We start from the raw sequence: 21,810 nt of genomic DNA, 5'->3' as shown, positions 1-21,810 counted from the left end.
CATTGCTTAAGACAAGAAGACATTATGTTTACTATTACCACAAGAAATAATGAACTGAAATTATAGTGTACAATTTGAACTTGTATTTTTTTTTTTTTTTTGTCGTGAACTTGTCCTGAATTTAATTATATTGTAGTCGTACATAGCACGTTAAACGCAACCCTTCAGATACGACTTTACATTGTTATTACCCAATTAAAATTAAATTAAATACAGCAAAAAATTAAAAATAAAGAAATGAAACCCAAAAAATAAGGTAAAAGAGTTTATCCATCAATTATTATTAGTATATTTACTTTAAAGCTGACATGGCCTTGTGATTGTAAAATCGGACGGTCAGAATTGCGTGAGGTAAGACATGTAGTACAATTTTTAAGGAAAAAAAAATGAATAGATTAATAAGAAGTGCTTTTTATGCCAACAACAACAACATAAACAGAGAGAGAGAGAGAGGCATATGTATGTACTATGTATGTTTCCAACTTCCCATAAAATAACAAATGTGAAACTCCTATTTGGACGAACAATTACAAAGAAGTTGTCTGTCTCCTCCAACGACAATTTCTCTCACACTCTCTCACTCTATCCAAATTTCCTTAACCCCATCATTCTCTATTACTTAGTTTTTCTGTATTTTATTATTATTATATATATCTGTGTTATTGATCTCCAATTCATTATCTTGTTGTTATTGCAATTTTTGATTGTGGGTTTGAGAGCTTCGAAAAGAGAAAAAAGATAGTAAATTTACAATCAATCTGATAGATTATGATCTGGGTCATTGATGATTTGAGAGTTGGAAAGCTGTGATCGATTCTGTGAATGAAGAAGGATGGGATTGGAATCGGTTGGGGTTTTGAACGTTGAATTGAAAAAAAAGCTCGAGCCCCAATTGAACAATCGGGTTTTTGGGTCGGTCCGATCGGTGATCGGGTAATTGAATTGGGATTTCTATTTTTGGTTGTGCTTTCATTGTTGTGTTGTGTGTGAAAAAAAGGGGTGTGATAGAATCGATGTGGAAGGTATTGTGTGAGGTAAATTTGAAGGTGGGAGTTTGATTTTAGGGCTTCTGAATTTGGGTCATGGATGAGGTGAGCACTAGCAATGAGGGTAAGGATTTGGGTGGCGGAAGTGGTGGTGCCGATGACTTATCAGCGGTGGCGATGGCGGCTGCAGCCGGGTTGAGTTGGCGGCCGAGGCAGCTGGCGTTTAGTCCTTATGATACTGTGAACAAGGTCCAAGCTTTGCGTGTTGTTGTGCGGAGACCTGTAAGTGTTTTGGCTTTCTTCTTCTTCTTCTTTTTTTCTTTTTTTGTTTTGTTTTGTTTTTGTGTTATGCTGCTGTTGTTGCAAGTTATTTTAGCTTCAATTTTTAAGTTTGCAATTTGCATGTTGAAATTTGAGTTTTGGGTGTTGAAATATGGGGGAAAATTGGAGTTTTTATGTGGTTATAATTTGGAGCCTGCATTGGTATTAGATTTTGGAGGAGTGAGTCTTATGGGGAGGGCTTAAGATGTCCCAATTCACAAAATTTTAGTTGGAGTAATGATATTTGCCTGCCACTTTAAAATAGTTGTTAAGGAACAAAATACTTGTTCAAAAATGGCAAAGGGGAAAGAAGGATGTAATGCAGCTAAAGACATTTCCTTTTGAGAATGCAGTTCAATAAAAATTTTAATTTAAATAATTTCTCCCAGCAAAAAAAAAAAAAAAATTCAAAAACTCTGAAAAGGGCTTAGTAACAAAGGCCACTTCACTTGGCATGATTCCCTCAACATGTACGGATGTTTAAGAAAAGATCTTTCAATCCAGCCCTTCCTATCTCAAGCGTTTCTCATTAAATTGAAGTATTCTTGAAAGACGAAAGAAGTATACGGAAGGTTTGAGATGGTAGTCAGCTTGGGTTTAGAGCAACTGTATTGACTAAAGGGGGAAGAGTAAATTCTTACAGTTGGTGCAAGTTCATGCAATGTCTTGGAAAGGATGCAAATAATCCTAAAGTGACCTGTTGCTAGTTTATATCCTTTGCAACATCAATCAATTGAAGATTTTACTATCAAAGCTTATCAGTAAAATCATCAATTGCCAATCACTTCAAATCCAACTTTGAATTTTAATTATCTTCTGCCCCTGTTCCATCAATGATGTCCACAGAAAAGCTAAACTAAAGAAAAGAATATCCACACCAATAATTCCTCATAAAAATTGTACCTTAGACAGTTCCTTACAAAAGAATACCTTTCAAGAATTGCTAAACTAATTAAAAGTATATTTCTCCCTTCAAAAATTTCATTAAACACACCTATTTGTACCCTCCATTCTATAATGAAATTGTTTGTTACCTGAAGTCCCATGTGGTAGCATAATATCTTCCTTGGTAAGTTGTATGGAAATTTCAAGGAACCTCCCTAACTTCAATAGAAATGTGTTCACTAGGAATATATGAAATACCATTGCTTTTCCCTCTTCCCGCAAGAAGTCCCTTTGAACCAAACCTGTAGATACAAGACTAGTGAAGGTAGGCATGAAATATTGGAATTAAAAGGCAATTGGTACAGTCTTTACCCAGGATGGTGGAATTGATAAATTTTGATTTTTCTGTTGTTTCTTCTTTTTAGATTTTATTGCCCTTTGATCTTTGAAATCTGCTGTTGGTAATTGGTACCGGTGCTTCTTTTTATATATCCAATTAATTTGGTTGCATCTCCTTGTTGTTGTTACTAAGTTTATAGATTTTCCAATGAGCTATGATTCAAATGGAGGGTGAGGTTGTGGATTTTAAACCCATTGGATGCATGTGTAACTTATTTGTAATAATAAAAAATAAAATAAAAATTCTCTGGCTACCAGTGCTTATGGTTTGCTTGGATAGGGGGAGATGGAAGGAGAAGAGGAAAGGGGAAGAGGTGGCGCGAATGTATTGTATATCTGTCCACCTTAGTTTATTTCACTTCTTCCCTTCTTCTTTCCTCTTCCCCCATCTCCTTTTTTGCAAACATTGGGATAGGTTGGCAGGAATCCTAATGGAATGCCTTTTTTTTGGGTAACTGGTTAAGGGTCTAGAGAAGTTGCATGAAAAGGAACTATTAGGCTTTATATACTCTTTGGAAACCATATTACCATCTGGAAATTTTCAAATTTGAAGTCCTTTCAAGGTCCTAAGACACGGTTTTCAAATTAAATTGCATTAAAAAAGATAGCATGTAGTGGGAGATATTTACTATTCAACTTTCTGTCCAATTTCAGTTGTTATAGAGTTTATGGACAGTTTGTCTGTTGGTTAATTTTTTTTCTTTCTTCTCTCCTTTTGAGTGTTCATGGTATACTCCCTGTGTACTTGGGCCTAGGAAAAAAAAAAAAAAGGGTCTTGGTGTCTAATTCTAAGGTCCTTGTGGCCTCATCTTCCATTAACGCTATTCCTTGGAATGCATAATATGAGTCCATTTTACTATGTAGATCTAAAGGGCTTTGATAAAAACTTGTCCCAATTGTTTGCCATTGAGGGCCACCGGCCACAGTCTACTTACTCATAACTATCTCTTGCTTGAAGTGACTATCAACCTCAATATATTTAGTCCTATCTTAAAATATATGGCTGTCTGATTATCATTCAAAAATCTTAGATTCTTAGTATGCTTGCTACTGAAAAATCCTATTTTCAAAAACAGATTTTACCCATAACTTCCCACTAGCTGTATAGGCCATAGCCTTGTACTCTACCTTCACACTGACCTCACCATTTTTTTTTTTTGGGGGGGAGGGGGGGGGGGGTGGGGGGGGCGGGGGGGGGGCGGAGTATTGCTTTTCCAAGCAGCAAGTAAGTCAATGATATCGACTACTAGAGAGTACATTTCATTCGGGATCCGAATGATTGGGAATTGGATTTAGTGGTGGATTTCCTTCATATTTTGGAATCTAATACCCCTTTGACTGAAAATGGGGATTGCATGAGATGGAAATTGAAGAAGAATGAGGAATTTGATATCCGTTCACATTATAATGAGTTGCGAGGTCCCCTCTTCGCCATCATTCCTTGGAAAGGTATTTGGAGAGTTAAGGCCTCTTGGCGAGTTTATTTTTTTTGATTGGACCACAGCTTGGGTAAGATTCTCACAGGTGACAATTTGATTGGTGTTACATGTGTAAGAGGTGTGGGGAGTCTGTGGATCATCTTCTGCTTCATTGCTATGGACCGCATAGCATTTGAGCTATGGTCTTTGGAGTCTTGTTTGTTTGGACTTCATTGGGTTATGCCTCATAAGTTAATTGAGTTGTTTGAGTCGTTTGAGTCTTGGCAAGGTAAATTCGGGAGGCATTGTAATATAGATTTTTGGAGACTTGTGCCGCATTGCTTGATGTGGTGTATTTGGAGTAAAAGAAATGCTAGATGCTTTGGGGGATATGAGCGGTCCTTGCTAGAAATTAAGTCTTTTTTCTTACATACTATTCTTGTATGGAGTATGGCTCTGTCGCATTCTTCTTGTTTTTCTTAATAAAATTTTTCGTTACATATAAAAAAAAAATAATAAAAAAAAAAAAAGAAGAAGAAGTAGGGGTTTTTCTTTTGTTGACTGGTGTGTCATGTGTCGTTGTGGGGAGACTGTGGATCATTTAATGCTTCATTGTGAGAAGGCTCATTAGTTATGGTACTACCGCACACCCTTGATGCGATGGTCACTCTACAAGTATAAGTGTTTGTAGAGTGTGGGGGGCAAGGGCCGGGGTTCAAGTCTTCAGGAGAGAGCTTCACACACATATACACTTAGAATTAGGCTAGAGTAGAATTCTATCTTGTATAAAAAAAAAGGCTCATTAGTTATGGTGTTTTATCTTTAGATCTTTTGGGGTTTCATGGGTCTTACCAAGAATGGTACCAGATATTCTTTTTAGTCGGTGGAATTGGTTGGGGAAACACTTATCAGACATTTCGAATTTAGTTCTGCTGTGCTAGATGTGGTGTATATGGAGGGAGCGCAATAGGCAAACTTTTGAGGATATGGATTGTTCGGGAGACCAGCTGCTTGCTTCTTTTAGCGGTTCTTTGTAAAAGGTCAAATGGAATTGGAGTAATCAATTACCCTGAAAGTAATCTGTACTTCCAATGATTCGTGTATTGAACCTCATCTTTACTAAATATTAGGGGTAGAGGTCTATGAGATACTTAAGGCTCACAATTTGTAGCTTTTAAAAAATTATTTCACACCAAAGTTTTCAATCAATTCAAATTTTCTATTCATATTTTGCTTTATGATACATAACAAAGGGAATTTTCAAACTCAGAATGCCTGGGTTGGGGAAGGGTGGATTTTTCAGTCTTAAGGTGGATTTTTCAATTGATATAGCATCACAATGACGTTTATATAGTTAGAAGATTATCTAGATCTGAATATACAAAGCAGATATTATGATAACATGTAGCTTTCACTTGTGCAGTTGGTGGCAAGACTAACAAAGGACATTGTTGAAACATACCAATTATGCAATCCACAGTTCAAGTATTCAGAGGAACTAAATCCAAAGAGATACTTAACTAGCCCATCCATTGGAGTCCTAAATGATGGCCACGATAATGTGAACTCAGATCTTATTTTGACTGCAAACTATGTCTTAATCAATTCAGAACAGCGAAGGTTTGTTATTCTTACCTTTATTTTTTAAATAAAAAAATTTAATCCACTTTATTTCAACTATTCTTTTCGAAATATTTTTGTCCTTTTGCCATATTTCTTCAAAGGGCATTTGAAATTTTTGTTTGCTTGAAGGCATTGCTGATTGTTTTATTGCATCTCAATATAGTTGTTCAACTATGCTAATGCCAGCTTATGTTAGTTTCAATCTAGGCAAGATATATCTCAACTTTAATTATAAGCAGGACAAATCACCCAGGGATTACATACTGTTGCTATAAATATCGTCTTCTCAGTTTCTGGTTTGTAAATATTCAATGTGTAAACTTTTGCTCCATTGTATTTCTGCTCATGCTTTATGGAGTGAAGCTTTTCTAATGTTTGGGATTCAATGGGTGATGTCGAGGACCGTTGCTTCTTGTCTTTTTGCATGGAGGAATTTTTTGGGAAAACATTATTCCGATGTTTGGAATATGGTACCAGCTTGTTTGATGTGGCTCATTTGGAGGGAGCAAAATATCAGCACATTTGAAGTCACTGAGAGACCTGTTGATCTTTTAAAGTCTTTGCTAGTTGGGACTTTGTTTGAGTGGTCTTAGATTTGGGGTTTTACACAACGTCTTTCCATTTTTGATTTCCTACAATCTATTATTTCTTCATCCTGATTTGTTTGTAATTGTTTTAAGTACAATATGTTCACTATCATGAACACGATGTACTTTTTTCAATAAAGCTATTATTACCTATCAAAAAAAAAAGTGTAAACTTGCTATGTAGGTTTTTTTTCCCCCCCACCCAAAAAAAAAATCATTGGGAGTTCCACCCTCTCTGAGGAAACGACCTATGGGAGTAAAACATTGACTCTAGAAGCACTTTATTTATAGTTCTGTTATATCATTTGAAAAAGACATGAATATGGATTGAAATTGTACCTGCTGAGATTATCTGATGTGCCCTTTCAGCATGAATGATCTCCATCCCTAAGGCTGAATTCAAGTTCCTATGGTTAATGTTATACCCAGAAGTTAGAAATGCTATTGTTTGCATCATTATCAGTGCTTGAGCTGGCATAGTTTCTAAAGATACCATTGTGAAGTTGTTAATGATGTAGTGAAATATAAATTTGTTCTGGCATCTTAATACTTGTAGTAGACTTGTAAATTCCTCAAGTTTTTATGTATGTGTGCCACTCCTCTACTAACGTCTCTGCCTAATGAGGCAATGGGGGACCACACTTGAGTTGCTGGAAACAAACAGATATGATTGATTATAGATTAATGGAAGAAGATAATATGGCGTACATAGAATATATGTTGTCATGCATTTGTCAAATCCAATTTTGGCCTGTTATCTATTTGGTTTTTCATCCCAGAATTAACCATTTAATTGGATTCCTTCTCTTTTGTAGATACATTGTAAAGGATGTTCTTGGCCATGGAACATTTGGGCAGGTTGCTAAATGCTGGTTTGCAGAAACTAACAGTTTTGTTGCTGTGAAGATCATAAAAAATCAGCCTGCTTACTATCAACAGGCACTGGTTGAAGTAACTATATTGACAACGGTAAATATTTTCTCCATTAGTTTTATGTTTCCCATGTGTAGTGACATTAGTAGTGAAAATTCTGTATTAATTTCAAAAGAAAAGTAGCAGTGAAATTTCTTCCTCAATGTTTGTTTTTTGCAGCTGAATAAGAAGTATGATCCTGAGGATAAGCATCACATCGTTCGTATTTATGATTACTTTGTACATCAGCGTCATTTGTGCATCTGCTTTGAACTGCTTGACACAAATCTGTAAGTTACAGTGACTACAGCTTTTATCACCATTCAAAAAATTATTGTTTTAGTCTTGATGGGTCACAGTTTTCATATTCTATGTTTTTTCAGGTATGAGCTTATCAAAATAAATCATTTTAGGGGATTATCATTGAGCATTGTCCAAATGTTCTCTAAACAGGTAAAGCAGTTCTTGCTTGGGATTGGATCTAGTCCTGTAATGGATCTTCTTTGGATTATTTTGTAAGTTTCTTCATCAATCTTGCATCCCCCCTTCCCCCTCTTTTTCTCTAATAGATTTTGCGGGGACTGGCTCTGTTAAAAGATGCTGGGATAATTCATTGTGATCTGAAGCCAGAAAACATTCTATTGTGCACTAGGTATGTTACCTTTGATTATAGTTTAAATTCTTCAAATTAGGTAGTTGATACTTCTTTTATAAAAAAAATAAAAACTATTATATTTATATTATTATTTTTTTTTTTGTGCATATTAAACACCAACAGTGTGAAGCCAACAGAGATTAAAATTATTGACTTTGGATCAGCATGCATGGAGGATCGTACTGTTTACTCCTACATTCAGGTTCACAGTATGCTTACTCCCAGCCTTTTGCCTCAATATTAACATGCGGAGGATGATCTTATAATTTCATGCCTTTAATTTATTCTACAGAGTCGTTACTACAGATCTCCTGAAGTTCTTCTTGGGTATCAGTATCCTTTTCAGTGAAGTTACCGCTGTACTTTTTATTTTAGTTTTGTCTCTTTGGTTTGATTTCACTTTCTGCCAAGTTTTACCCCTCTGTTTACTTTCTTCCTGGGCTGCAACTCTGTTGGATCAGTTAGGTTTAAGCTAAACTGTCCACAGTTGAGATCGGAATTGAGTTAAAGGAAACCCACTAAAATTGTGGCATCAGGGAAAGCCTCCAGCAATCTATTATTTTGTAGAACTTCTTACAACTAGATTTACTGGATTAATGATTTGCAAAAAGCAGATCCAAGTTGATCCAACTGGAGCTTGAGTTGACTGCTTCGAGCCACGCATACAATTGGTTGTACTCTCAAGTCGACTGGAATATTACAGGATCTTCTATTGAGAAGCTCTGTTGACAGTCCATTAGAAGATTTGTTTTTTGATAGTAATTGTTAGAACACTGGTTAAATGATTATCTTTTTTTTAAGGTTAAATGAATTCACCTTTTCTCCGACAGCTTAACCTTTGGGAATAAATGATAATTTATCATTAATTATTGAATAATTATTTGTTAATAATAATTTTATAAGAGATGTAGATTTTGTATTTGGTGCATTTGAAATCTTAAGTGTGACTTATGTATTCCATTGTCTTTCATCCTATTATTTTGAGTGTTCTGTTTGGTTCTTAACCCTTTTTCCAGATATACTACAGCTATTGACATGTGGTCCTTTGGGTGCATAGTTGCTGAATTGTTTCTAGGATTGCCATTATTCCCAGGAGCTTCAGAATTTGATCTCCTTAGGCGAATGATTGAAATACTTGGGTATGCCCTTTCTTTTTCTTTGTGATTCAAAAGCAATTATCTGTACAATTTATCTAGTCATTAGTCTACCTTTTCAAGTTGAGGGAATGTAAAAAGGCTGAGGAAGACATTAGTAGAATTACTAAAAATGGACATGTCAATGAATGAGATAACATAGAGTATGACTAAATATAGATAAAATGGCAAAAAGAATATTAGTGAAGAACCCTTATTATTCTATTGAGGATGCATAGCCGATCCCAAAACAAATTTTGGACTAAGGCATGCTTCTTGTTGTTGAGGCATTAGTCTACTTTACTTGATCTAGGAAATTTTCCTCCTCCAATGTCATGGATTGTCTGCTTTCAATTCTGTAAATTACTTATAAATAATATTTGTTTGTGTGGTAAAAAAAATTAAGTGAAAGAATAGAACACAATAGCCAGTAGTGAAGCGACGATGATCTGTAACATCACTAGCATTAATACCTAGTTCAGCCTTAAGGGATGGGGGTTGCTAAACTTTGATTTGGTACTGCTCTCTGTCCACGCCAAAAGATTGCGATATTTGAGCCATATGTGAAGAAATGTTTAATCAGCATTTGCTTTATCAAAGAATTAAACCGGAGTTTGGTATTTATGCATCATTTACTTCAAACTAGCAGTTCCATCTGTGGTATATAATGTTTAGAATAGGGGTTAAAGTTACATAATGAGTTTTTTCCTATCATTATTTTTTTTTTTCTGGATCTGCTGCCTTGAGGTAGTTAATTGTTTAATAACATAGATATGAAAGGTATTGATATGCTGTTTCTCCTCTGGCCACTATTTTCTTGGAATTGTATATTGGCACTTCTATTGCCTTATATATTTTTGTATTGTCATTATATAAACTGGCCCTTCTCAAAAGTAACCCCCCCTCCTCCCCTCCTCCCTCCCCCAAAGCACAGGTGTTTATCCTGTGTACTAGGGTTGCACCCTTAATTGTGCTATCTTAATGATATTTATTACTTATCCAAAAAAATACAAATAAAAAATAAAAAGTGTATTTTCTTCTTTTCTGTTTCAAGAAAAAAAAATTCAGATTGTGTATACGTACCAAAAATGTGTTTCATTAGTCACTTTTCATTAGTTTGTTGTATCTCTTTCCAATTGTTTCAAACAGCAAACAGCCATTAATATATTGTCAACATTTTGTAGAGGGCAACCCCCGGATTATGTATTAAAGGGGGCAAAAAACACAAGTAAGTTTTTTAAGTGCATTGGGAGTGTCCAGAATTTAGAGAATGGTGAAGTTTCAACAAACAGCAGAAGTGCTTACCAAGCATTAACAGAAGAAGAATATGAAACTGTAAGTGTTTATATTATAGTTATCTAGGTAAGAGAAAAATCTTTATAGAAGTGAAAATAATATCAAATTAATTGAAAATTAATAATAATAATAAAAATAAATAAATAATGAATATCAAAGAAAAAACCTCATCAAATCTCTGTATAATTCATCTTTCTTTATCAGTTTATCTTGTATATAATTACAAAGAGTAATCCTTCTCTTATATCCCCCCCTCCATGGAGAGATATTCTGTTTATGTTCTGATGTTTTTCTGTTGCATTGTTGTGTTGCTCATTTCTTTTCAGAGAGAGATGAAAAAGCCTGTGATTGGAAAGGAGTATTTCAATCATAAGAATCTTGAAACAATTGTCACAAACTACCCTTACAGAAAGAACTTGCCTGAGGAAGATGTTATGAAAGGTATAATAAATAAATAATGAATATCAAAGAAAAAACCTCATCAAATCTCTGTATAATTCATCTTTCTTTATCAGTTTATCTTGTATATAATTACAAAGAGTAATCCTTCTCTTATATCCCCCCCTCCATGGAGAGATATTCTGTTTATGTTCTGATGTTTTTCTGTTGCATTGTTGTGTTGCTCATTTCTTTTCAGAGAGAGATGAAAAAGCCTGTGATTGGAAAGGAGTATTTCAATCATAAGAATCTTGAAACAATTGTCACAAACTACCCTTACAGAAAGAACTTGCCTGAGGAAGATGTTATGAAAGGTACTCTCTTCTGTTTCTGTCTGAAGTAGCAGACACCAGTATTTTTACTGCATGATTTTTTGATAAGTATATATATATTTCTCAGTCACTAAATATATTCACTAAATGTTGCTACCATCTCTAGAATATGTCACTAATGGCTGTCTTATCATGAACTTGTAACAGAAAGTCAAATACGATTAGCTTTAATTGATTTCTTGAGGGGGCTTGTTGAGTTTGATCCAGCAAAACGGTGGTCACCTTTTCAGGTTGTTGAATTTTGCTTCAACTGTCTCGATTTTGTCATCTCTTATATGAAGTTCAAGCTGCGAAATTAGAATAATTTGTAATCTATATGCATGCAGGCTTCAAAACACCCTTTTGTCACTGGGGAACCATTCACATGCCGTTATGAGCCTCCCCCTGAGACCCCCCGCGTGGTAAGTTGGTCTCTTTAAAAAGTTTGTTAATTGGTTCATGAAACTTTAACCTGAGTTGATATGATTGTAAATCAATGTAACAACTATTTTCAGTATGCCAAGAGCCTTGTTACTCAATGGCATTGCCTGGTCTCCTTTGTGAGGAGAACGAGGGATCTCCCCTTCCACTTGTTGTAAAAATTGAATTATCAAAAGAAGTTATTTTCGATGCCTCCCACTCATGCACTCCCTCCGTCTCAAATTGTTGGTCCTAGAAAATTCAGCTTTTTTAAGGGAACATCATAAGTTTATTTTAAATAAAAAAGTACAAGTTTCCAAAACTCTTCTCATTAATTTAAACTCTAGTGAAAGAATGGTGTTGACTTGATAAATAAAGTAGAGGGCAAGTTAGGGAATATATTTATTAACTTTTTAAAGAGGCCTATATTTTAGGACATCCCAAAATGGAATAGGGATTTAACAGTTTGGGACAGAGGTAGTACTTTTCTAGACTCTAGTCTCAGATTTTCTATGTGATGTCTCTCGATATCCTTCTATGCTTTCTTTTCTGAATGAATAATCCTTTTACCCTTTAAACAATATTACATTTGTATCTGTTTATAACTGTTTCAAGTACATTTTGTTCACTATCGTGAACCCAGTGTACTTTTTCAATAAAGCTTTGATTACCTATTAAAAAAAAAAAAAAAATCAATATTACATTTGTTGAATTTTGGTTTATTTGCTCTTTATTTTTTAATAATAGAAGCAATGGAGAATTTGATGTTCGATCTTACCATGAAGCATCAAGAGGTTTGGTGCCTTGGTGGGAAAGAATTGCTAACTTTGAGTGGTGTGAACGGACTATTTTAGACTTGAAATTGCAGTTTGTCAGAACCTTGTTTGAATAGATGACAGCTTCTGGATTCTTTTCTTTTTCAATCTTAATTGATTTTATTGATCATTGTACATCTAGTATATGTCCTATGTACTTGGTGCATTCCATTATTTTCTAATAAAATTTTCATTTATAAAAATAATATAAAAAGACATTCAGAGGTGTTCCAATGGGGTGGTTTTTCCATGAAAAAGTGTATGGGTGTACTAAGGCTCCAAAAAAAGTGGTTTTCTTTGCGTGGACTGCAGCGTGAGAAAAAATTCTTGCATGTGACAAACTTTTTAGGAGAGACTTAATACTGGTTAAGTGGTGTTGGATCTACCAATGCAATGGTGAAACAGTGGACCACTATTAGTGCACTAATCTATCAATCATTATTTCTATTGTAGTTTACTTGTTAATATACTTTTGATATGCTTTCTTACTCTCTTAAGTCTGATTTTTAAGTAGATCTCCAAATCCTTTTTCAAACTTTTTATATGTTCTACCTTTAATTTAAGTAAATAATACATTTTTATATTAGTTGCATATATTTTATTTTTTAATTAAAAGATATTCGTTTGTAGGTGAGGTGGCACCAAACACAAACTGATGATTGCATTACCAAGAATTAGTAATATGATTAAAATTGGAGTGTGCGCTTTTCTTTTTTTGGGTCATTTAATAGGGTCATTTAATAGAAGTAACCTATAATATATATATATATAAACCAAAGTCATTTGACTTTTAGTTAACCTCATAATATTGTGCATCATAAACTTTTGAGGCCTCACAATTTTACTCTTCATTATTTTAATCTATATTTTTAAATTGAAACTAAATTCTATTATATATTTAAACCATCCATTAGAATCTTAGCGCATCATATTTTCTTTAAATGGTATTCTATAGTTCCATATACTGATATACATATACAAAATCAATAAATGCTTAATCTAGTTCCATATACAAATACTATCATAATAAATCCTTATTATTAACTACCTTAATTTTCAAATTTGATATTTAGAGAAAAAAAATTAAGAGAGAAAAAAAACCATATTATTCAATCTTAAGATCTTTATTGGTTGGAAAGGTCCTTCATGCTATGGTATATCAGTTTTTATTTTATTTTATTTTTTTTAAGTACTCAAATTTTATTGAAAGTGAAGATTAGTTCATGTTCATTATGATGAACACATCATAAAATATTACAACAAATCAAGCCAAAAAACAAAATAAGAGTTGGAACTCTAAATAAGAGTCACAATGTTTGAAATCCCCTGTGCGAGACCAATCAAACAAAGTGTGGATTAACATGGATTTCAGCTGATCTAGCGATCTCTCTCTATCCTCAAAAGTGGGACTATTACTTTGTCTCCACACTAGCAGAGTAATATTCTAAACATCCGAAGGATACTTCTCAAACCAATTCCTCCACTCAAACAATAGGTTAACTACTGTTGATGGCACCACCACTGAACACCAAACACCCTAAAAACTTCTCTCCACAAAGCATAAGCAGTCTTGTAACAAAGCAACAAGTGTTCCCCACTGCAACGACACATGCACCAGCCCTGTAGCCATTTATTTATTATACTCTTCTTTTTGGTGTCTACTACTGATGTAGGTGTTCCCCACTGCAACTACACATGCACCAGCCCTGTAGCCATTTATTTATTATACTCTTCTTTTAGGTGTCTACTACTGATGTAGAATGAGAAGGGATTCTAGCATTTAGTAAATTAGGGTTAGGGTTGGTAAATACTTGGGAATTTTGTTGAAATTGATTGGGAATTAAGAACTCACAGATGTGATTGTACTTTCTGGAAATAGAAAACTTAACTATGATACCTATTAAAATAAATAAAATTTAACTATGACCTTTATAATAACTCTTGTTATTGATGTATAATCAAAATTTGATTGCTGGCTTTGAGTTTCTCAAACCCTAGAAGTTGTGATGCTTTCTTTCACCATGAGTGATTCCTAGGAACCTATTAGTATGATCTAGTAGTTACTTCCAGCAAGTGTAATCACATTTGTGAGTTCTTAATTCCCCAATCAATTTCAGCAAAGTTCCCAAATCTTTACAAACCCTAACCCTAATTTCCTAAACTCTAGAATCCTCCCTTGACTTTCAACATCGATTAATTAAATATGTTTTAGTGTATTATGAATTATTAAATATATTTTTAATGAGCTAACAGTCCTGGTCCATTTTCGTAAATAATAAGTAAGATCCTTCTTTAACACCTAACTAACTACTTATTAAAAAAAATATTTAAAACCTAATTCCTATAACATTATGAAGGGTTATATATATATATATATATATTTATATATAATTCAATTGTTTCAACAAGTGGGGAGGGGGAAACTGGTTCTCCTCATATAGAAGAACAGGTAATGCTATTGAGTCACAAGGCTCTTGGCAACATTATTAAGGTTTTATTGCAGTTTACTATTTGACTTATGAAGTTCCTTCATTTATATGTGGTAATATTAATATGCATATCCTGTTGGATATCTCATGCAATTTGTACATATTCTGATTCATATAGCATGCTTAATATGCATCTAAAAAGTATTCTTGTCCATGTGTTTATATATTTATCTGTGTGTGTTTAGCCTGTTGCTCAAAACATCAATGTGGACCATCACCCAGGCGGAGGGCATTGGTTTGCTGCTGGGCTCTCTCCTAATGTAAACCTCTTGTTCCTTTAATTATTCCATTATTTGATTACTGGAGGTTGTTCATATCTAATTGTTATGTCTTATACAGCATTACTGCATTATATTCTCTCTGAAGTATATGTACTTTCACGTAGATTCCAGGCAGGAACAGAGTTGCTCTTCATAACAGCCCACACTTTCAGATGATGCCATATACACATGCCAACAGTTATGGCAGTGTTGGAAGTTATGGTAGCTATAGTGATACTACTGGCCTTGGTAGTAGCTATGGAAGCTATGGAGATGGTAGTAATATGTTTCAATATTTTTCACCTGTTGGTCCTTCTGGGATGAACATGCATCCACAGGGTAATGTCTCAATGCTGGGAAGTAGTCCTGATGCAAGAAGAAGGGTAATGCCATACCCACATGGAAATGGACTTGGTGTGAGTCCCTCAGCAGGAAATTTTGCACCATTGCCCCTTGGCACTAGCCCCTCACAATTTACTCCACCAAGCTCCTATAGTCAAGTTTCTGCTGGCTCTCCTGGGCATTATGGTCCAACATCTCCAGCAAGAGGCAGTCATGGATCACCTTTAGGAAAGATGGCTGCAGTTAGCCAGATGAATAGAAGAAAGAGTTGGGGATATTCTGGAAATCCCCAATCTCAAGAGTGCTCGTCATCTTCTCATTGGCAAGGGCAATTTACTGATGGCTCCATCTCTACACAAGCCGAAGGAAACACTCAAGTATTTGGTGGTTCACCATCACATCTGCAGTCAAATTCTAATGCTGCTAGCTGGAAGCAGCATCGAGGTGGCGGTGGAATTGCTGCTGGTTACTCTTCCATTCAGAGCATGCCATGTTCTACACATGTGCAGTTCCCACAAACTGCAGGAGCAACTAATGACAAGCCTGAGGCTGTCCTCTCTCTGCCTGATCCTGGAGATTGGGATCCCAACTATAGGTAAGGAGAAAAGAAATTTCAGATTGCAATCTAAACTTGCATACACAAATTACAGATTTTAGAGAGATATCCGTTTCTTGCACATAAACTTGCTTTATTTACATAGGGATATATTGCAATCAAAATTGGGACATGGGGCACATTCACAACAACCAGTTATCCATAATTTTTAAAAACTTATAGAGAATAAAGCATCATGATAAGTCAGACTTGAACGACTAACTGCCCAATGGGTAAACACCATTGCCTAGGCTACTGGTGTTTGTCACTGATTGTGTATCTATTATATACTTCTACTATGATGCATTTAATCCTTGTAGAAGGTATGAATGACATGATACTTTTTTATGTTATTATCAAAAAATAATGTACTCATTGATGTTGGAGAATTTAAGCCCCCCTCCCCTCTAAAAGAAAGCACATTAGTCTAGTTGTCTATTATTTCTTTAATGTTATTTATTATTTATTATTATGTTTTTTAGTATTTTAAAAGGTCATGTGATTAGCATGTGACTTTTAATGAAGTTCAACGGTTATGATTTAATTGTTATATGAGATGAAGGGCTAGAATTCTAGGGTCACTAAAGGCTATTATAACTGGCATCTTTTGAGTTATTGTATGCTTCCTTTCCTTATGTACTACATGAAATTTCATATTTGAATATTTCTTGAACTCTTTGAGCCTAGAAATTGATATATATTCCAACTTCAATCCTATTATCATTTTCTTTGTTGTAATCTTGTTTTTTGCTGTAATTTCATATCAAACTCTTCTTTTACACTAGCTCTTAGTTGTCATCACATTAAGAGGTATCAGCTAGGAAGCACGAACACTGACATGGGCACGAGTTCAACCCGGCGATATGGCAATTTCTGAAAAATCAGGATATGACATGGCGGGGATACATATATTAATTAATCATTAAATATATTTTTATTTATATTTTTAATATATTGTTAAGCATTTATATTTGATAAATTGTTAAACGGATATCAATTTAAGAGCAAGTGGATAATAGAATGAATCTGTGGCTATTAAATGATGTTTAGAATACAATTATTATTATTTTTTTTTTAAAGAGTCTAACCCCATCAAATACTAATCAGAACATCATTTATTAATTACCAAATCTTATAATTTTTAACGTTCAAAAAATATTAAACAAAGAATTAAAGTTAAAAGTTAGTAAAATAATTATTATTATTTTTTGGCTGGATACGTTGGGGACACACAGGCAGCATTGTCCGAGGTGTGTCCAGTGTCCAGTGTGTCCAACATGGACGTGCAACCCATGCTGCAGTGTCCTTGCTTCCTGGGATGTCAAAGCAAAAGAACATATATCTAATACACAATATTCATATTTGAGTCAAAGGTTGCAACTTAAGATATAATTGGCTGTGTGGTATTGGAAATCAAGACCAGCAGACATGGATGGTTGAGATGAGGCTTATAATGTGTCGCTAGTTGTACAAGCTATTCAATGATAGGAATTAGTGGGAGCCATATGGAGATTCCGGGAGGTGACTGCAAAGGGAACGTGGTCTTGAGGACGAGAATGATGATGTAGAAGATGAAACTTCTTTCATGATGATGGACTTGTAGGACATGTGGCACAAGGCGGATTGGAGGATCAGTTGGTGTGTGTAGTTGAATTGAAGGATGAAATTTTTGAAAGAGTTTGTATCATAGACTGGGATTCTCCACCAATCTATTGTGTCTACTTTGATGATGGTGACTTGGAGGTGAGTACTTCAATATATATATATATATATATTCAAGAGATTGATGCACACCAAATTTTCAGTGCAAATCCTAAGAGTGTGTTTTTGGGACATGTAAGATTTGCATACACATGTTGATTTGGAGAACCCACTAGTGTTCGATGAATTCCAAAGAGAACTTTTAGAGTTTTAGTAAAGATGGATACTTTTACTTGGAAAGATGTGATGCTTAATAATTCTTCTATCAGTATAATGCTGAATCTTGAGGAATCTTTATATTTCTGAAGATAGAGATACAAATTTTTACATTATTTATCAAAAAAGAAGAAGGATAGAGATACAAGATTTGATTATGTTTGGAAGAACTTATGGAGCGAGACTCAATTCAACAAGATTCAAGAGATGCAAGGGTGAAGAAGTTGAGATAATTTTGGAACAAAGTTGTATGGTGACAGATGATGGTAATTTATTTTATGTGACTTGTTTATAGTATAAACCAAAGAAAGGATCTCAAGCTAGTTATGCATGAGATTGGCATATAAAGGTGAAGGAGCTATTTAGCGATGTACTTAAGATGATAAATAAAGAAAGGATGGAAAACATTTGAGATTAAAAAATCATGAAAATTGAAGCTAAACTTGAGGACAAGTGTTTTGTCAACCCAAGGAGAACTGATCAGGAGAATTTAAGCCCAAAGGGAGGGAGGAAAAAAAAGCCCATTAGTCTTTGTCTTTTATTTATTTGTGCTATTTTTTTATTATCATGTCAATAGTATTTTAAAAGGTCATGTGATCAGCATGTGACTTTTAATGAAGTTAGATGCTTAGGACTTAATTGTTATATGTAAGATGAAGGGTTAGGATTCTAGAGTTTTAAAAAGCTATAATAAATATCCTCTTTTGACCATTGTAGGCAGCCTTTTCTTATCTACGTTATAAATTTTCATTTTTGAATATTTCCTGAGCTCTTTGATCCTAGAAATTGATTGTTTCAACTTCAATCCGATCATCATTTCTTGGCTTTAATCTGTTTGTTGCTGTAATTGTAATTTCTTCTTACAGGTTTCTTCTACACTAGACTCTATTTTTTCGGATAGATAGGATAGAATTTCAATATCACATTTCTTCTCAACTATCACTTATCAAAATCAAAAAATCAAAAATAGATTTTGGACAAATGCAAATTGTTTTGTCATTATCATCATCATCATCCATTCCATGTATTAATCCGTATAAAACTATTTTGTTTTATGCATGCAAAGAGTGAGCTGAGTATCAATGTCAATATCATATTGAATTATTGGGTTTTCTCCCCTGCTGCTCAACTAGATTTAAAGTATTAATTACTTTGGATTTGCTGGTGATTTGAAAACCTTAAGTGTGTTTAACTGTTGGTTTGACAGTTTTTTTATGTTTCTGTTTCAGTGATGAACTTCTTCTGCAAGAGGATGGTTTGGATGTGAGCTCAATGACAACTGATTTCAGCAAAAGTATGCATCTTGGATCTGCAGAACCATTGGTTGGGGTTGGAAGATTTAACCCTGCCTTAAGCACAAGCTCAATTCTGTCCGTACAAAGGTAAGTTGTGTTTTGTTTAAGTATTCATTCGGTTGCATGGTCAGATTTTAAATTTCCCAAATGCAGCTTATTTCTTTACAGGTTTATTCCATTTATTGTTGAAGCCTGAAATATGTCTAGTTGTGTGGCGTTGGATTTGAACTAATGTACCAAATGAATTGAACTCTTCATAACAACTATAGAATCTTTTGATAGTTTTGAGGATTTTGTACATAAATATAAAACACTTTAATTTGGATTTAATTTTCTCAAGTAACCAAATCCATGGACCCATGTGTATGTGAGAGAGATTTTGCATACACTGTTACATTAGATACCTCCTCCCCATAGGGAGAGATGGTGATTAAGGGGCAAATGAGTGGTTTTCTTTCAAATTCCTTTCTATTGTTTATATTATTTATGGTTTTCAATGATGTGCTTCAGACAAAATGGACCTGTTCAAGCATTTCCACATCTAGAGGTGGGTAGCCCTCCTTCAGCTCATGATCCACATTCTGGATATGGCCGCTCCATGTCAAAGACCTCTCATTTCATGCCTCATATCTCACAAAATTCTCCAAGCCGTTTGGGACAGCAGCAACCTGGTCAGCGTTTCAATTATGGGAGATCTACCAATGTTCGAATTGGTGAATGGAATCATATGAAGGTTCAACCCCCTCCTGCCAGCTTCAACTCTGGGGGGCCACGCTCTCCTGGGAATAGCTCATTTAACAATGGCATGTCATGGGGTACTTCCTGACTTGATTCTGTCAAGCCACACCAACATTCTGTATTTTCCTTCCTTCTCCATAAGTTTTAATCGGAAGTATTTGAGTCAAAATATACAAAGGAATACTTACCTATCCATTTATACACACACTTGCACAAATACAAAGGTCAAAATTATATCTGAGATGAATAGATGGGATGCAATGAACTGATCATTTAAACTGATCCTGGCATTTTGTTGTAGGGCGTAGGGCCAATCATCCTGTCACAAGCATTCCGACAACTTCCCGTGGAAGAAAAGACCTTGGAAGGATTGCCTAATGTTGAGTCAACTTATTCTTTTTACTGTGAGGGGTCATGTCTGAGAGTTGGCAAGAAAGTTGTACTCAATAGTTCAGCTTCTTAATGGGCTTATGCTAGAAAAATCCCCATCAGACCATGCTTATTCATTGTGGTTGCAGCAATATAATTATGAATATGATTTCTATTGTCTTCTTGTTACTTAATGCATGCAATCAATATTCATTTAGTTATGACCCATCAAGGGCCGTGATTTTTGCATATATTTCTTGACCACCTGGTTTTGTTGTTTAAGTGTTGCACTAATTGTTTTTTTTTTTTTTTTTTTTTTGAGGGAATCTAACCTGATTTTTGAAGTATTTACATTGCAGCTACTGAAAAGAATTTCGACAAGGTGTGAGTTGATCTAGGAATAGCCAACAGGTCTTGTAGTTTCTCTTGCTAAGAGATGTATGAATTGTAATAGACCTTTTTTCTCTCCCTATTATTTGTTATATTTGTCATGTTTGGTTGAGAAGCCGTTATTTACAAAGTTTCCAATCCACTAGGCCATTCTTGTTGTAAATTAAACAAGTTTTTCAATCCCTTGAAATAAGATGATGCTGGTGATATTTATTTAGTTCGAGTGAATTACAGTTGGGAACTGGACTGAGAACTGGAGGGGAAAAAGTGTTTTTTTTTTTTTTTTTTTTTGCTGCCTTGCTACATGATGATGACAAGTTTGGAAACAGAAGACTGCTTCATCTGTGAATTGATGACCAAAACGGTGGAAAACAATTACATCAACATCAACGGAGAAATGGCTGATTACTGCTGGTTTTGTTTTTGTTTCATTGAGATATTTATTTTCATCAAATATGCTCTGTACATGATTTCTGTTACCTGTGGTATCAAGATCAAATTTTTAATTGACTAGCCTCAACAATTGTCGGAGGGGCACAAGATCACATACTGATATCATTTTTATTATAGAACACTAAGCGACGTCAATAATTGTGAAAAATAGTATCCTACGTTTTGTAATAAAAATAGTGTATTTGGTGAGTTCATGTGAAAATAATGTTTTAATAAAAGTCAAAAGTGTTTACTATGCTTTAAAATAAATAAAACTACTTGCACACAACAATGCTTTAAAACTATCTGTACAGAAGAATACACAGTTTATAAAGAATGAATTCGTCTGACTTATCCACTAATCATAATCTTATTGTAAGAATAATGTAAATCCAAATTATGAATGGTCTACCTAAGTAGTAAATATGTGTATTCCCAGTTTGAAGAGGCCAATTATATATATGTGTATATATATATATATATATTCGAACTTTAAATGTCAGAATTGGAAAATGATACAGACTAGGGACTACTTTCTATAAGTTTAGAGTTGTACCAATTCTCAAAATAGATTTTTAAACTTTAATATAAAATGTTGTAATTAGAGTAATATTATTTTTATATAGGTTCTCACATACATCGCTTTTGACACAGCCCATTGGTTAAATATCTCATTAAATATGCCTGTGATTTGGTCTAAATCAAGTTGTAGGATAGAGAAGTTCATTTTTTTTGTTTGGCCAAGTAAGAGCCAAATATAGAGATGTCCTTTCAACGTGGTTAA

General features: G+C 34.4%; 1 protein-coding gene across 1 annotated transcript; it reads left to right on the top strand.

The window, feature by feature from the left end:
* Positions 1 to 440: 440 nt before the first annotated feature.
* Positions 441 to 20,455, top strand: LOC111989451 (dual specificity protein kinase YAK1 homolog). The gene is made up of 18 exons (XM_065763963.1): positions 441 to 1,268; positions 5,433 to 5,629; positions 7,035 to 7,188; positions 7,312 to 7,421; positions 7,515 to 7,584; positions 7,701 to 7,783; positions 7,910 to 7,988; positions 8,079 to 8,119; positions 8,803 to 8,925; positions 10,104 to 10,254; positions 10,542 to 10,656; positions 11,133 to 11,215; positions 11,312 to 11,386; positions 14,874 to 14,948; positions 15,074 to 15,885; positions 19,032 to 19,184; positions 19,608 to 19,912; positions 20,137 to 20,455. The coding sequence occupies exons 1-18, from the start codon at positions 1,083 to 1,085 to the stop codon at positions 20,211 to 20,213; spliced, it is 2,889 nt and encodes a 962-aa protein (XP_065620035.1). The 5' UTR covers positions 441 to 1,082; the 3' UTR covers positions 20,214 to 20,455.
* Positions 20,456 to 21,810: the final 1,355 nt, after the last annotated feature.

Source organism: Quercus suber, unplaced genomic scaffold (assembly GCF_002906115.3).
Source record: "Quercus suber isolate HL8 unplaced genomic scaffold, Cork oak 2.0 scaffold_21, whole genome shotgun sequence".
NCBI lineage: Eukaryota > Viridiplantae > Streptophyta > Magnoliopsida > Fagales > Fagaceae > Quercus > Quercus suber.
This window is presented reverse-complemented; position numbering and strand designations above follow the sequence as displayed.

What these genes read in the sequence shown, in the direction of transcription:
- LOC111989451 (XM_065763963.1), top strand. Translation starts at nt 1,083, where the DNA reads ATGGATGAGGTGAGCACTAGCAATGAGGGTAAGGATTTGGGTGGCGGA. An exon ending in ATCAATTCAGAACAGCGAAG is followed by an intron (nt 5,630 to 7,034) that starts GTTTGTTATTCT and finishes TCTCTTTTGTAG; the next exon opens with ATACATTGTAAAGGATGTTC. An exon ending in AACGGTGGTCACCTTTTCAG is followed by an intron (nt 11,216 to 11,311) that starts GTTGTTGAATTT and finishes ATATGCATGCAG; the next exon opens with GCTTCAAAACACCCTTTTGT.